Source organism: Amphiura filiformis, chromosome 13, assembly GCF_039555335.1.
Source record: "Amphiura filiformis chromosome 13, Afil_fr2py, whole genome shotgun sequence".
In the NCBI taxonomy this organism is placed as follows: Eukaryota; Metazoa; Echinodermata; class Ophiuroidea; order Amphilepidida; family Amphiuridae; genus Amphiura; species Amphiura filiformis.
Genome location: NC_092640.1, coordinates 17,906,044 through 17,920,056, shown reverse-complemented (window position 1 = coordinate 17,920,056; position 14,013 = coordinate 17,906,044). Strand labels below are relative to the sequence as shown.

Here is a 14,013-nt window from a genome sequence, read left to right as displayed (position 1 = left end):
CGCAGTAACAAAAACCGAATGATTTTCAGCTATACAACCAATGCGGAAGGGTTTGGTATTTCGCTGCCTGAACAACTTTTAATAGCACACATGTTTAAAGTTGCTGACTTTTCTACTGTTGGTTGCAGCTAGAAGCTTTGAAATAATGAACAGGAAAAACATCTCTGTAAAAATAATGTGTACTTACATTTGACACCAGTAATTCCTGGGTTGTGGTAGTAATAAAATGGAATCTTAGGTGCTGCCTCCGAAATCTCCTTGAAAAATGACACCAAATGATCTGTAAAGATATCATACATGAATGATGGTATAAATTTACCTAAAACTAAGGATTTTTGTCCAAAAGTGAACTTATATCGACTGGGCTAAGTACAGTTTGTCCACTCTGAAGTACAAAGTGACAACCTCTTGGCAGATACAGCGCGTAGAAGTGCACATTGCTGCTGCCTCTGCTGCAGGTATGCGTTTTCAAAGTCGGCACAAATTAATGTTTGTGTCCGCGTTGGTACTTTGTACTTCAGAGTAGACTGCATAACTATACGTTATAGGGAAGAAAACTCTGCCTTGTAAAATAAGGTAGGTACTAATGCAATGGCTGTGTCTTTATGTCTTGAGCATGCTTGCATGGCCTGTATGAGGACTTCTTTCCTCTCCCAGTAAATGGGCTATTCCATTTAAATCCACACTTCCCCTGTGGAAAATTTTGGAAATATCAGGGGGCGTATGAATTTCAAATGGAATGAACAAATTTGGCAGCTCTATTTGAATTTCATATACCCTATGAGAAAGATTCAACCTGACTCTTCCACCAAGGTTTCAAATGAAGCTGCTAATGTGTTAATTACATTTGAAATTCATACTCCCCTGTGGAAGAATTTCCAAAATCTCCCACAGGGGGAGTGTGGAGTTTAAATGGATAGCCTAATCTACAGCAAGTATTGCTTACCTATTGTGGCTGCCTTGTAAAATACTGGTGGTATTGATGCAATGGCTGCAGCTCCTACGTCTTGAGCATGCTGGGCCTATATAAAAAGAAATGGCAAATGTTAACATCGTCTGGTGGGTATCATCTGTGAACAAACATTCAGGTGAAAAGGGTTATTTTTATGATCACAAAACTGTACATGCATAACATTTTAGGGTATCTAAAACAAACAAATCTAAGAGAAAGTATGTCTTGCAATAAATCAAATATATGCTAAAGGCCTTTTGAGAAAAAAGTTTCTTAACATGTTTTTCCAGTTGTGTTGTGCCCTTGACTAATTAAGGCACTTTATCTCGATCTCCACCCAGATGTATGGGTACTAGCATTCTTTAAATGCTGGGAAGGTAACAGACTCGCTGTGGAGGATGTGTAGCTATCCCCCTATAGCAACATTACATGGAGGAGTCTGGCCTAATCGCCAATGAAAAGAGATGCTCCGATCACTGTTTATACACGATCGTCTTCTTAACCTTTTTTAGCATGTATTTTTTACACAATGTGTTACATGTAGAATGCAAACAACAATATACTACAAATCAAAGTTTGCCAGATTATCTGCAGCTACACTATTTGCCCTCCATGATCGACAAGAAGTAGGACACTCTTTGAAAATATGTGACGTGGTATATTGAAAGGAGGCATTTTGGGCAGGATCGTAAATGGAGAAATAACAAAAAATCTGCCCGGGGGTGATTTTTTCACAATTTGGATTTGTTGCAAATTTGTGATGTTAATAATGTTTAAAATATTGTCTGATAGTTTCACACTGGAATATAACCGGCATCTTGTATTTTTTAAGACATTTTTCATTGTAATTATGCATGTACATAATTGTCAATAATATTTTTATGGCTGATATCTCAATTTCCAATTTTATAATACCATAACTTACAAACTTAATATCTTCGCTTAGGAATGTCCGATTTTATTGGGGAAAACGGCATCGCGGAGCAAAATATCTCTATATCTAAGATATTGAAAACAATCAAAATTGATAACCTGCCCAAAAGTGCCTCTTTTTGCATGTCACATTATGATCTTTCTTCAGATACCAAATCTCAATTTTGATGGTGTACAGTGAGCAGCTCAGTTGGATCACTCATCACCCTTGGATGGAAAATGACTCACCAGTTTCTGTGATTCTCTGAGATTAGAGGACCCTACATGTACAACAACAGCATCCAGTCTGAAAATGAAAACAACAACAACAAAATAAATTAATTAACACAAAGTGACAAATGAAGGGCCGAAAATATTACTAGGGATGTCACTATATTTAGTAGCTTGCATATAAGAATAGCTTTTTGTGTATCTTATGAATTTGGTCGACAGCAGAATTCATATTCGTCCTTTGGTAAATTCATGTTATGCGTTAATTATTTTTGAATCAGCGAACAAGGGACCAACGCTTTATTTATAGAGGGCACCATATCAATTTTTACAGTGATCATCATCGACCACCTGTTATCTTACCATGTATGCCGCCCTCTTTTGCTTACCAATCACGCTGACCACCGTTTAAAAATTAATATACTGCCTCTATCATCTAACGATTCGATATAGATTTGGCTGTCTGCCAAATTCATAACCGTTGCTTTGGAGACGTCCAAGCCACAGGTTACTTGACCTTGACAATCAATACATTACATGAAACATGTGTGAGTGTGACAAACCGTATGAGCATTGGCTAAGAAAGATATTATAATACACTACATTCACCCTCACACAAGATACAAAGAAATGCAAGCTTGCTCAACTAATTTATTTATAATTATGATATTAAATGCTTTTAAAATTTTAATAAATATATTTCTTGGAACTAAAAAAAACATGTGTATAATATTTATTACAATTTTATAATAAATTGGTATTATCAGCTGACTCTAATACACCTGGTCTTAATATTAAATGCTTTATCGAATATTATATAATTCATACAAAGTTTCTTGTCATTTGATTGACCAATTACTATTGATTATTTCTGCTATTTTTAGCAGCCAGCTGCAAAAGGACTATTGCACTCCGCATCCGTGCAATAGTAATTTTTCCATTGCACTGACACGGAGCTACCATAGCAACGTTGACAGACGCAGGAGCATGTAGCGCGATTTCTAAAAGAAATATCCATTTAGATATTTTTTAATTAATTTTGTTTTCCTGGTGATTTATAAAATTAAGTGGGAGAAAGGGAACTTATATATAAAACATATTTTGAATGTTTTTATTCGTTCAATGGAAGTTCAATGGAAAGGACTCTGTGAAATATGAACTGTTCAATTCAACTCGGCAAAGCCTCTTTGAATGGAACAGACCATATTTCACCTCATGGAAATATTCTTACCATTAAACTCATAAACATTCAATATTTGTATACTGAAGTGTGTAATTTAGTTTATTTTATCATCGAAAAGAAAGTTCCATAGTAAGGCCGGGTCCCAGAGTTTGCACAGACTGGTCTGAAACAACCATATGATTCCATGTTTGACTGTATAGTATTATCATTACATCCTGTGTGATACGTTTCAGAGATCACACCACTAAATCAGATCCCCACCTACCTGACTGAACAAATAACAGCCAGTGCTTCCATTTGTTGACCACACCTGGTTGATTTTGATGGAAAAAAAAGTTTGGAATAAAGGCCGATGATGATCACTATCCAAGCATAAAAAGGTAAAAAATATTACAATTCTGAAATTTTAGGAATGTTTTGGGGTTAAATTCGCCAAATGACATATCACATCATAGATCGAGGCACTGTACTGCAGAGGTTGGTTGTACATCGTGTTCAAAGCACCACCATGGAAAATAGAACCACTGAACTGCCAAAAAATAACAGGTTCTAGGGAACAATATATCATGAGCTTTTAGCAAAATGGTGTTTTAAATGTGTGACCGATGACATTTTAACCATGAGAAAATGATGAAATCTTTTGGGGTTTTTAACACATAAAAAATAGGAACTTGATTTGGTGGTGTGATCCCTTTACTCTAATACCACAAAATGATGAAAACCACTGCGTATGTGTGAATCCCAGGATCTGCAATGAAGCAATCACCCTAAGTGCTATATCAGGTGCGTGTCCAGAAATTCGTAGACTGGGAGGATTTGTTTTGTGAAATCAATATTTGTGCGAAGCGGCCATCCCGGAGCGCTTGGTGATCGTGTGCTTGGCATTGGGGGCGCAGGTTCGGATCTCTTTGTTCATCTTCTCTCCTTTTTCTTTTGTTCTTTAACTTCCGATAGCAAAAAGCAGTGGGCAGTGTTTAGGGTTAATCTTATCATGATCAGTTACCATGGTTACCTGGTAGGATCATACTTACTTATCTTTACCAGATTCAATCCACTTTTCAGTCACTTTCATCCTTTCTTCTGTTGTTAATGACATTCCTTCCCCTGTTGTGCCACACACTGCACATTGAATAAAATAACAGTTAAAACTGTTATTTTAATTGTTTTTCAAAGAAATCTAAATTAGTGAAAGTTCTTCAAATTAACAAATTACTATTGTTAACAGTTTTCTAAAAATGCAGTAAAACTTTTACATTACCCAAGCATGTTTAGACATTTGTTTGTTGAAAATGAAACACTTGTTCTGTGTGGAGACATGCTCAAGTTCTGATGAGAATTAAATGATGAGGTTCAAACAACATGCTCAAGGTAGGCTAAGAGGACTATCTTAATTTTTATAAGCATATATGTAGTAAGTAATATGTAAAGTGAGAAGCAGAAGTAAGTGAGAAGCAGAAGATAATGCTTAAAGGCTCTGTAAACCAACCTTTGCACAGTTCTGCGACCTGAGAGCACATCAGACACACCAAATGGCATTCTGAATATGAGGAATGTCCTTCTGATATCAAATAATTACAAATTTTTTGAATGCACGATATAATTCCGAACTTATAGCAAATTATTAAAAATTGAAATTTTTGACATTGAAGTTTACATTGAGGACTGTTAAAACAGTCAGTCCTCAATGTAAACTTTATAAATCTATTGATATGTACTTATTAAATGTACTAGCGGGATACCCGCGCTTTGCGCGGGTCCCCGCTAGATAAGTAAATGGGAGCGTTCACTATAACAGGAAGAATTACTGAACAGGTAGAATCATTGAAAAGGTACATTTTATATATAAACCTGTCTCTTCTTACATTTTCTTTTTTAGTTTCTTCTGCTCAGCTTGTCATGCTTGTGATTTTCCATTTCCATGTTATTTATTTATTTAACCCGTTCCCATCTGTTCTCATTATTTTAGCTTCTTTTTTCTTACTTTTTCTGATTAGTTTCTTTCCTTCTTTGTTTCGTTTTCGTTCATTTAGTTACTTTAACCCGTCGGCCTATAATTACTCGTACCTTTTTGTCCTCATTTTAATTTAATTTTTCTTTATAGTACCGCTTCATGTTGTTTATATAACTTTTTCCTGTATTTATTACGTCCTCTCATACTCATAGCGTGTCTGCGGACGTGTTCACCCGTTATCATAATCCCGTGACCTGTCCATGTACCTTTTTGTTCTTTATTTTTCCTTCCGAATTATCATGTCCACTGGTCTCTGGCTAGCAAGTCGCGTGGCTCTGCGCCGTTTACGCACGCGGCGCCGACGTGCTGCCGGCCAGCTGTAGTGACGCGTAGGCTGGTAACCGATTTTCATAACAAAACCCCCGTTTTTACCCCTATTTTCACTGTTTTTGCAGCCAATTCTTGACCGTTTTCAACCAAATTTCCGCATTACCGTCTCAGTATAGGCCTCGATGTCCCGTATGAATTTGGCGACATTTGGATCGAAACTGACGGAGCCTTTAACTTTCATACCCGCACACAACATTAGCCTATTTATAGTAAGATGTATCTGGGAGGAAAAGCCAGCCATCATATGTGATGTAATCAAGCAAAATCAGTCGGAACTTGGAAAAAAAATAAACGCACCCCCATCAGAACTCTTGGCCCCTATCAGTTGCCCCCAGTAAAAACTCAAAATTACAAAATTGCCACTTTTGCAGTAATTTTGTGCAAAATTTATTTATTTCCCCCAAAAAAAATCTTTTTGACCTTGCCCTAAAAAAAAAAATCCTGGTGCTACCACTGACTCTACCATCAACACAACACAATACATACATACATACATAAAGAAATGGCTGTTCAGTGGTGGCACCAGATTTGTTTGTAGGAGGGGAAACTATAGTATTCAGTGAGTTTCTACTGCCAGGGGCAAAGTCCAACAAGTTTGTGGAGGGTCATAAAGTTATTAAAAATCATTGTGTTAATTTATCCCCAGCTGCAACTGGGGCTGTTATAATTGCATTTTAATTAGATATTTAATAAGACAACACTCAGCTATCACTGTAAGCTGCTACAAATCATTAAATCTATGCCTTTTGTAGCATTGTACTTTAATAAAGCATCAGTTGTTAGAAACTCTTTCACTGCATGCTGCTTCAAAATTATCAAATTTATGACTTTTGTCCCATTGTACTTTAAAAAGCATAATTTTAATTCATACCTGCATTATCAACATAGAATGGGCTATTATACATTGTTTGGTGATTATTGAATAGTTGTTATCACATGGTCATGCACTTTCGCAATTGTGTTTTTTAATTCCAATTTACCATATCTGAACAAGAATTATGTGGTGCGTAAGGAAGGATAACTCCCAACCCCCACCCCAAAAAATACAAATCTGTAATGAGGACATGGCATCATATTCAGTGATCTCAGAGGTGTAAAAAAATAAAATTGCTATTAAAAATTAGGCAAAAAAAAAAAATTGAGAGGAAACCAGCAGTTAAAAGTATAGAAATTACAGATTCATGAAAAATGTCCCATTTGTCTCTATTTGTCCATATAGGCCTACTAATGTACTCCCATTCCAGAAAAATACAGCACTAATTTTTGGGATTAAAAAATATTATCAAGGTCTGCCAAATAAAACTTATCTCAATTCTAATCACTTATTTAGTACTAACTGGAGATAAAAGAAAAAGTTCACTATTTCACTAATTTCTTGAAAAAAAAAGAGCCAAAAACATGCATTTTTGGCATGTTTTCTGACATTCGCGTCATAAAATATCAAAGTCTTGAGTATTTGACAAAAATTTGCTCAAATGTCCCTTTTTTGTTACTATAATTAAATGATTAATTATAAAAATGAAACATGTCTTTTCCTAGAATTAAAATGCACAAACTGAAGTTAGTCTTAGTACAAGTCTTTGGGTTTAATTGTCACATCATGTACGAAAAACACCCTAAAAACATATGTTTTTGGCCCTTATTTCCAAAAATTGGCTAAATTTTACTTTTATTGCTAGTTAGGACTAACTAAAGGATTAGGATTTAGCTAGGTTTCATTTGGCAAAACAGGATAATATTTTTTAATCCCAAAAAATTAGTGCTGTATTTTTCTGGAATAGGGAGTAGTTTTCTCTGAACACATTATATATCTCTAAATGAGAATAACACTTTGACTTACCAAACACATTTCTGACTCCATCACTGACTAGCTGATCTACATAACTGTCGATTATTGGCAGATTCAAATCTCTGTAATGCAAAGAAATAACACATAAATCGATACATATTATTAATATTATATTTAAAGGCCCATTCAGTCCAGGCATTCAGTGATCCCAGCGCAAGTGTAAAAAAATAAAATTGTTTATAAATTGCTTAAAAGTGGATGATAAGTCACTCAAATTGTCATTTGTGATATGATCAAGGGAAATGAGTCACATGTCGGCAATTTTCAATTAGAAGTTTTTTACATAATTTTCTGGCAGTTTACGAATGCTACATTTTGATGCAAACCCATCAAAATCGGACATCTGGTTACCGAGATATGAACAATTTATCAATGGCTGAAAACAATATAAAACTATTTTTGCCAATATCTCAAAAACAATATTAGCGACATCCGACTCATTCCCCTTGATCATGTCACATTTAGTATTTTTTAAATGAAAACTTTGGCATAAAACAGCAGTATTGACAAAGTTGAAGCCCCATTCAAATACATGTACATGTAGCTAATTTATATACGGTCAGTATATTCAAAAATCACACATTTTTCCGGTGTTTATTATAATCCTTAAGGGATCAAATTTAATAAAATTTAATAAAATTCTAATTGTACATGTGCATTGAAAATAGAGTTAGTAGCATTGTCACTTAGAAAAGAATCTGAAGAAGACTTACTAATTTTAAAGAGATGGGTGCTACATCGCTTTGTCAGTGCAATAATATCGTAATTTTGAAAAAGTGGCATTACGCAAGTTACCCTAGGGGCACCAGACCTGTTGGGGGGGAGCATAAGCCATTTTTCATCAATTTTCAAATCGATTGGCACATGCCCCCCCCCCCCATCCCATTCCCTATGCCTCTGGCAATGTGGCAAGTAATTACATTGCAGTGATTTTGCAGGAGAAGCAGTATACATAATTTAACATTTAGTATGCATGGTATCTCACATATGTGATCATTCAGATGGGTTGTAATGTTGGCAGAGCTTGTTTTGAGATATTGCCCATAACCCCCCGTTTACTCCAGGTTTGGCCCAGTGGAAATAATATTTGGCCCACACAAATTTGCAATGCTCTATTACAAATAGTCAATTTGAGGAAATACTGAGCCAAAATTGGACCAATTTGGGGAGAAAATGCTTCATTCGGCGCATTCAATTTCCAGAGAGATTAAACACTGTCCCCCTCCCCCAAAAAAGAAAACTAAGGATTTTCCAACTCTTTTAATGATCGACTTCTTCAACATGTACCTTGCAAACAACATGGATATCACATTATTCACATGTATCGAAGCTTATTTTGAGGAAAAGTTACCTGTCTAATATCTCAAAAAGTGAAAAAGCTGACATTACCATCACATCGGTGGTGGGCAGTCATATCACAATACCCTTGTATAGGATTGTTGATCAGTGATATCATGCATTCTACCTTGACTTCCCAACTTGTTTTGCAATGACCCGGGCATGTGACCCAAGTTTCATAAAAAAAAAATATTGTGCAACCAACAACACTAATATGATATTTTGTGCCTGTTTATTTGCTTGCTTCAGAGAATCTGAAAAATTAAGACGCTTTTAAACCTGGGAAAAGATTTTTGGCCAAATTTAACTCAATTTGGCAAAAGTTTTACAAAGTTTCAAAAGAATTTTAAAATCTAGACTCAAATAAGGTGAAATTGCACTTTTTTTCCCAAAAATGTGAACAAAATTACTCATTTTTATAGCTATAAATATGACCCAGAAAAGGTCAATTGTCTTCTTTTGGGTTTTTTAATCTCTTTTCAGGATATGTCCGCCACCCCCTGATGAGGTGCTCGTGATCCAGAGTTTGGGAAGCCCTGTACAGTGTAATCTAACAATGTTATCAGGACATTGGCCAAAGCACTTGGCCTTCCACACACATCCTTCCTAAATACATGTATATTGTGAACTTAGTACAATAAATTTGTTTTCATAAGTCTGTATGATGTGTTTTTCATTTGCAATAGGCCTGTTCGAACGTTCGGACAGTCAAAACTATAGACTCAAGTCTAAATAAAGTTACCACTGAGCAGGTCAAATATCCCACGCATGTGCAATGTAGCATTCAAACGGTGTTCAGGCTCTCAAGTAACTCTTTTTCTGTTTTTTTCTGGCAAAATTCTCTTTTACATTTTATTTACTCTTCCGGATTTTTAATATAACGCAGAAAAACCAATTAATCACAGGTCATTTCATAAAATAACAATGTGAAGAATCAATAATATCATGCATTAATTAAATAGATCGAGCTTTCCAAACCTGCCATTTACGTTGATATAGTTGGTAATTTATTAAAGTATTTTAGATAAATCAATGGGCATCAATCCCGGGGGGTGGGGGGCAAGGGGGACACATCCACTTTTCAGCAAAATTACCCATTTTTTGTTCTTTTCAGCCACTTTTTGACAATTTTGGCCAATTGTCCCCCTGCCCCCCCCTCCACATTTCAAGCCGGATTGGCACTAATGACAGGTTGTGATAGTTTTAAATTCCTTTTGAAGAGGGAAAAAGAAGAGCAATGATTCCCTAAATTTTTGCCCCATTAAATTCCATCAACTCCACTTTCACTTACCCTGTATGCCTGGAACTCCTTAACCCACTTCAAATACAGAATTGTGGGATGCAGAAAAGTAAAAAATTTGTTTGGGTTTGGTGGGTGGGGAAAATGTTTTCTCAGAACAAACTGACCACTTCCTACTCCTCCAGTGACATAATGATATACATGTATTGTGCCATTTTTTTGGATTACCGTCACATAATTCCCATTGGCTGACGCAGACAATAGGCCTTACCACTCACTGGCCTTTAAGAATACTGCACCTAAGCACCAAAACCCACACCAGAATTGCATTAAACTATTTCGCAGGGGCAGGGGGTATATCTGTTTATTGTGCATTGGCCAATAAACTTAATTATGTTAGAAAGTTTTGCAGTAAGTTTTCAAAAACTGTTTTTGAATGTCATATGCCCTATTAAAATATTTCATACTCTTTATATAACTTGACATAGATAATGTTTGTTGGTTTAGCCCAAACCCTGCAGCCCCAAGTAATTCCAAATCCTTAACCCCAAGTTTTTTTTAAACCCCAAGTACATGTAATCCCAAGTCCTAATCCCAAGTAAACCCAAGTCAAGTCCTTTAACCCAAAGTAACCCCAAGTCCTTTTTAACCCCCAAGTAATCCCAAGTCCTTACCCCCCCAAGTTTGACATATAATAACTTAAGGGGGTACTACACCCCTGGCCAATTTTGGGCTTATTTTTGCCTTTTTCTCAAAAAAATTATAGCGTATTGGTGACAAGTAAGATTATGTATATAATAGTGGCAAGAACTTCAACTACTCCACTGAAAATGCAGCAACTCAGGTAAGTAGTTATTGATTTATTGATCAAATATTGGTTTTCCCTAATTTTTGACTGTAACTCCACAACTGTTGTCTGGGGGGCGCTGCATTATTATGGTGATTTTGTTAAATTTTGACAAAATGACCAAACAAAGTTAATTTTACATGGTAAATCATGGTAAAAATTTAAAATATTTGAAATAAAAAGTATAGTAATGTTCTTTTCCATTTGATCATATTTTCCAGGGTCAAAGTAAATGGACACTCACAAAATATATGGAAGAGAATTTCCTCTTTATATTAGCAAAGGTGCATAATAGTATGTTCTCTAATAAAAGAGTTCACACCAAAAATTCTATACATGTGTGAAACAAATGGGAACCATCTTAATTAATTTTGTATCAATTTTGTTGTGCCCTGTACAAGTTAAGCCAACCACACCAAATTTGTCAATAGATCGTACTGTTTATGAAAACCAACAACTGTGAAATTCTGTAGAATTTCACAGTTCACTCGTTCTGTAAATTCACTGTTTACATGTTATGTTAAGGGCTCGGTCACTCTCCTTTGCACAGTATTTTTGTGGGATCTGACAGCAAATCGGACACACCAAATTGCATTCTGAATACAAGAAATGTCCTTGTGACATCAAGTAATTTTGATTTTTTTGAAATTCACGATATAATCCAAATTTTATGGAAAATGATTAAAACATTGACATTTTTTATATTTAACAGTCATAGAAGTAAACTAGGTCGACTTTCTAATGCTATGTACTTAAAGCAGTGGCATATTGGCGTAACTAGGGTTGGCATAATGCCCGGGCAAGAAACAAAATTGCCCCCCCCCCCGAGAATAGCTTAGATACGGGCAGTGGCGTAGCTAAGGGTTGTGGCGCCAGGGCTAAGGATACATAATGCCCCCCAATTCTAGAAACAATTGCGTGCGGAGTGCGCAAAATTTTTGAAAAATATAAAGGTCTACCACTGATTAATATTTGTTACTAGAAGTTGAATATATACGTCTTTAAATGTTCTTTTAATTGATTTTGTGCTGAAATTTTGACTTTCATCGCTTGGAGGGCGCAGAATCGATGCTGAATCGGTCAATTTGGCGCCCCTAAGGGTGGTGCCTGGGGCACGTTGCCCCCCTGTCCCCTAGTTACGCCACTGACTTAAAGTGTATGTAGCTGGGACGACAAGCTGACCATCATATGAAAATTGTGACCTTTTGTATTGAAGATGTACATGTATGAAGCAGGCCCTCGAAATCCATGATAGCAGCAGCCTGCCTGCTCCCAGAAAAAAAAATTGGAGGTCACAGAAAAAAAATTGGAAAAAAAAAAAAAAAAAAAAAAAAAAAATTTTTTTTTTTTTTTAATTTTAATTTTAATTTCTTTTCCAAAGTTTTCGGCGACTTTGGAGAACCACTGGACCTATTCTGAAATTCTAGGATCATTCACAGTTAATTTGAAAACAATTGGAAAAAAATTATAAAAAAACTACAGTTTGTTATCCTTACTATGCAAACCACTAACTAATGTTTACCTCTTCATCTAGCACATATTATAAATGCATAGAAAACGAATGCATGTATAACTAGAGCGGTTCTCGGTTGCTGCGGTTTTCGTCATCTGCGATTGGTGTGTAAGGTTGTTGGGTGATGGTATGGTAGTGGTTGTGTTTAGATGTGAGTTTCTTTTCAGAACCCTGTAGTGGGCGAAGCCTGGATGGTGGATGGGGAGTGTGGGGTGATTAAAGAAGGTAATAATATGGAAATGTAATAGGCCGCACGGCTGTGTAATGTTTATGTTTTACAAGATGCCCAGAGCACGGGTTGGGATATGGGATATCCCCTCGTGGTGTTGAGTTCACAACAGGTGTTGGTATTGCTTTACCAAAACAACCCGAGCCGTGCCAGTGGTGGAAGTTCAGTTTGTATGTATAGACAGTTTCCTAGCAATATTGACTGTACCCATCAAGTTTCATGCCCATACGACAGATGTTAGTCATTTGACCTCTGATGACCCCTAAGTGACCTTGGATTACCCCCAAAATGACCTTCCAAACATTTGACTCTTAATGTTGACTGTACTCACCAAATTTCATGCTGTTATGTCAGTTTTTAGTAATTTGACATCAGATGACCCATGGGTGACCTCGGATGACACCGAAATGACCTTCCAATAATTTGAATCTAAATGTTGACTATACCCACCAAGTTTCGAGCCCATATAACAGTTTTAGTAATTTGACCTCAAATGCCCCTGGGTGACCTCGGATGACCCGAAATGACCTTCCAAAAATTTTACTCTAAGTGTTGACTATACCCACCAAGTTTCGTACCATTATGACAGTTTTTAGTCATTTGACCTCAGATGAACCCTGGGTGACCTTGGATGACCCGAAATCTATTCAGCTCTACAAATACAACTTACCAAGTTTAGGCGATACACCATGTTGTTAAAACCCCTGTAGACCTTATATTATACTCGGCATCATCGCACATGTTGACTGCCAAACTTCATCACAACATAAACTTCGAAAACGATCCATTCATACTGTCCCATTTATTGATACCTTCTGTTTGTATCAATTGCCAGTGAGCAAAATACACGTGCTCTGTTCACTATACACAGCAAGGTATAGGTAGCTATGTGCACGATATTACAACCTCTACCTTGCTGCATTTGATTTGCAGGTCTGACATCTGGCCTGCGCCGGTTTAACAACCAGGTCAGACCTTTGGAGCGGGGCTAGACAGGGATGACAGAATGCTGTGTCGTCATAAATTAAATAAAATTTATTACTTTTGGTAAACAAGGGTTGTCTGAGAAGAAAAAAAATGTGGAATGGTGAAAAGCAAAATGAAAAAAAAAGAAGAAAAACAGAAGGGGAAAATGGGGGCGAAACGGGGAGGAAATTATGATTTCCTTTCTCCATGCTCAAAATTAAATGTTGAGATTAAAGTTTTAATTTTTCGTTGGAAAGGGTGTGCCCGAGTGATTGCGTATTAAAACAAACGTTAACAAACAAAAACAAAATTCCCTGAATTGTTATGCCAAAATAAAACAATTTAATCTTGTAAATTTTTGGCTCTATGTAAAGTTTGGAAGGATTTTTGTTTTTCAAAAAAGAAAAAAATC

At 36.2% G+C, this 14,013-nt stretch overlaps 1 protein-coding gene across 1 annotated transcript in view; it reads right to left on the bottom strand.

Annotated features, from left to right (window-relative positions):
* LOC140168068 (N-acetylneuraminate lyase-like) overlaps positions 1 to 14,013 on the bottom strand; it is a 37,465-nt gene that overhangs the window by 12,973 nt on the left and 10,479 nt on the right. Inside the window, exons 4-8 of the mRNA XM_072191371.1 lie at positions 7,460 to 7,530; positions 4,310 to 4,397; positions 2,114 to 2,171; positions 947 to 1,022; positions 188 to 280 (exon numbers count right to left, since the gene is read on the bottom strand). Coding sequence (XP_072047472.1) covers positions 188 to 280; positions 947 to 1,022; positions 2,114 to 2,171; positions 4,310 to 4,397; positions 7,460 to 7,530 — 386 coding nt within the window. The remainder of the gene's footprint in view (positions 1 to 187; positions 281 to 946; positions 1,023 to 2,113; positions 2,172 to 4,309; positions 4,398 to 7,459; positions 7,531 to 14,013) is intronic.